Source organism: Loa loa, assembly GCF_000183805.2.
Source record: "Loa loa unplaced genomic scaffold supercont3.285, whole genome shotgun sequence".
Classification (NCBI taxonomy): domain Eukaryota; kingdom Metazoa; phylum Nematoda; class Chromadorea; order Rhabditida; family Onchocercidae; genus Loa; species Loa loa.
Window position 1 is genome coordinate 80492 of NW_018108465.1, and position 2639 is coordinate 83130.

Below are 2639 nucleotides of genomic sequence, written 5' to 3' on the forward strand. Positions count from 1 at the left end.
ATGATAAGTTCTATAAAAGTTACCTGGTGACGATAAGTTGTATAAAAGTTACCTGGTGATGATAAGTTGTATAATAGTTATTCTCATAATCAGTTTGCTTTTTTGCATTATTCAATCCTTCTATTCTTTCAGTTGTCTGATTAAATGTTTTATCATTTTTTCTTGTCCAACCACTTGATGAAATTTCTTTAAATGTCTAAATTTCTCATAAAATTACCAATAAAATCCTTATCAGGAATATCAGGAATTAGCAACTTAACACATCAACCTTATATCAATTTGAAAATATAATTACAACTTGTATAAAAATCAACATATTTAATACTGATAAACTGCATGAAATTAAATTCAATAATGATAAATCGTATGAAATCTTATATCAATTTGAAAATATGATTATAACTTGTATAAAAATTAACATATTTAATACTGATAAACTATATGAAATTAAATTTAATAATGATAAATCATATGAAATCAAAGTAAATAAAAAAAAAAAATCAATTTAACGGTTTTTTAAATAACATTCTCATATTTCTGTTAACATACATATTAATAATAGTTTAACAACCTGATATCAATAAGTTAAATGAAATCAAAATATTCTATAATTGATAAATCATATAAAATTTAATCTAACAGTTGATAAGCTTATATAAAAATTAAAGCACCTAATTATTTTGTACTAATATCAACTCATATCAACCTAATATCAACTCAAATCATTTTTAACTTACCGCTTTTCCAAATACCGTTCGCATATTCCGGTTAGCATATTTTCCGATTTCAACTGGTTTGATATCCTGCCTTTCTTGTAATATAATTTCATCAGTTTTCGAACTAAATTTTTCTTTCTTTTTTTTTTTTTTTTAGGAAAAGAACAAACAGTTAGTTTAATTTTTCCAGAAATAAAATTTATCACATAATTTGATTATTCATAAGTTTTTAGTTCAATTACTTGCAACTTTTAAAAAAAAAAGGGAAAAAATATATTTTAAGATGTTAGCAAATACTTTTAAGTATTATGAATTTAAACTAATGCTAATTAGCTAATTTAAGCAGTATGAATTTAAACTAATGCTAATTTGCTAGTTTAAGTAGTATGAATTCAAACTAATGCTAATTAGCTGATTTAAGTAATATGAATTTAAACTAATGCTAATTAGCTGATTATCGGCTAAATAATCTCCTAAGCTAATTCAATTTTTTTATTTTTCTTTCTTAATTTAAATACAGCATAGGTTTGAAAAGAGAAATAGTTCAGCATCTACCTAAATAAATATGATATGACCTAGAATAATAGAATAATCTTGGATATCAAAATGAATAAAAAGTTAAATGAGATTTGAAAAAGAAAAAATCAAAAATTATAATCTGTTACTCGTAAATTTTTTTTCAAGAAAAAACGAAAAGTCGAAAATTCAAAAATCAAAGATCAAAAACTTTTTAAAAAATTTAAAAGAAAAGAAAAGCAAAAAAAAAATATTAACTTTTATGAAAGAATAAGCAAAAAGTCAAAAATTCAAAAAAATCAAAGATCAAAAACCTTTTGAAAAATTTGAAAGAAAAAAAAAATATAAACAAACAAACTTTTGATATTTTTGTAATAATTTATTGCTATTGTTGCTCCTTCCTTGTTGTCGTATAATTGGAATATAATTATTGTTAATTGTAGCAGTATTAGATAATTTTTGTTGATTAAATGTTGTTGTTGTTGTTGTTGTTGTTGTTGTTGTTTGTGGTATTAATCGTATACTCTTTCGAATATTTAATCCAACATTTCGTTGTCGTAAATTTAAATTTAAATTAGCACTAGGATAAATATCATTTAGCGCATGTATTTCCATTGTAGCATTATTATTATTTTTTGGAATATTTTTAAATTCATCATTAAATTTGGATGAATTTATGCTTGCAAATAAATTGATACATTCGTTGATAGATTGTGCTTCATTTAAAATCGGCATATTATTGGGATTTTGAAATTTATTAATAATACTTGAACATGATAATAGCATTCGTTGATGTCGCTTTTTCATATTACCAATTGGACGAATTAAGCCAATATTATTATCATTGGCGGTAATGACATTTTGATTGGCGGTAATAACACTTTGCATTGCATTTTTTACATACTGATGATTTATTTTATCATTTATTTCAATATTTGTATATGTTGTTGTTGTTGTTGTTGTTGTTGCAGTTGTAGTAGACATTTGCGCTTGATGAAAATGATAATTAGCAGTTATTAATGAATATTCTTGATTAGGTATATGGACAATATTTTGCGCAGGTAATAATGATATTTCATCAGTATTTTGTTCATCAGTATTTTGCAAATATTCAGTTGGATTTTGATGAAAATTATCGATATGTTCGCTAAAATGAAAAAAAAAAAGAATACAAACAATTAAACAATAATTTTAATCATTGGAATAATTTTAATTTAAAATTTTAAATTATTTCGAATAAATCAATTTTTTCTTTTTTTTGTAAAAATTGATTTTTATTTATTTCATTTTTAATCGTTGATAAAATTAGAATCAATTTCTGTATTAAATTATTTTAATTACTATTTTATAACGATTATTGTTTAATTAAATGATTGATAATTTTAATTAGAGAAATGATTAAATGCA

The 2639-nt window shown here is 22.2% G+C and overlaps 1 protein-coding gene across 1 annotated transcript; it reads right to left on the minus strand.

Moving 5' to 3' along the window:
* Nucleotides 1–728: 728 nt before the first annotated feature.
* LOAG_12390 (hypothetical protein) lies at nucleotides 729–2216 on the minus strand (the record flags this gene model as incomplete). Its single annotated transcript, XM_003147903.1, has 2 exons — nucleotides 729–840; nucleotides 1591–2216. The coding sequence occupies 2 exons, from the start codon at nucleotides 2214–2216 to the stop codon at nucleotides 729–731; spliced, it is 738 nt and encodes a 245-aa protein (XP_003147951.1).
* Between the last annotated feature and the right edge of the window lie 423 nt (nucleotides 2217–2639).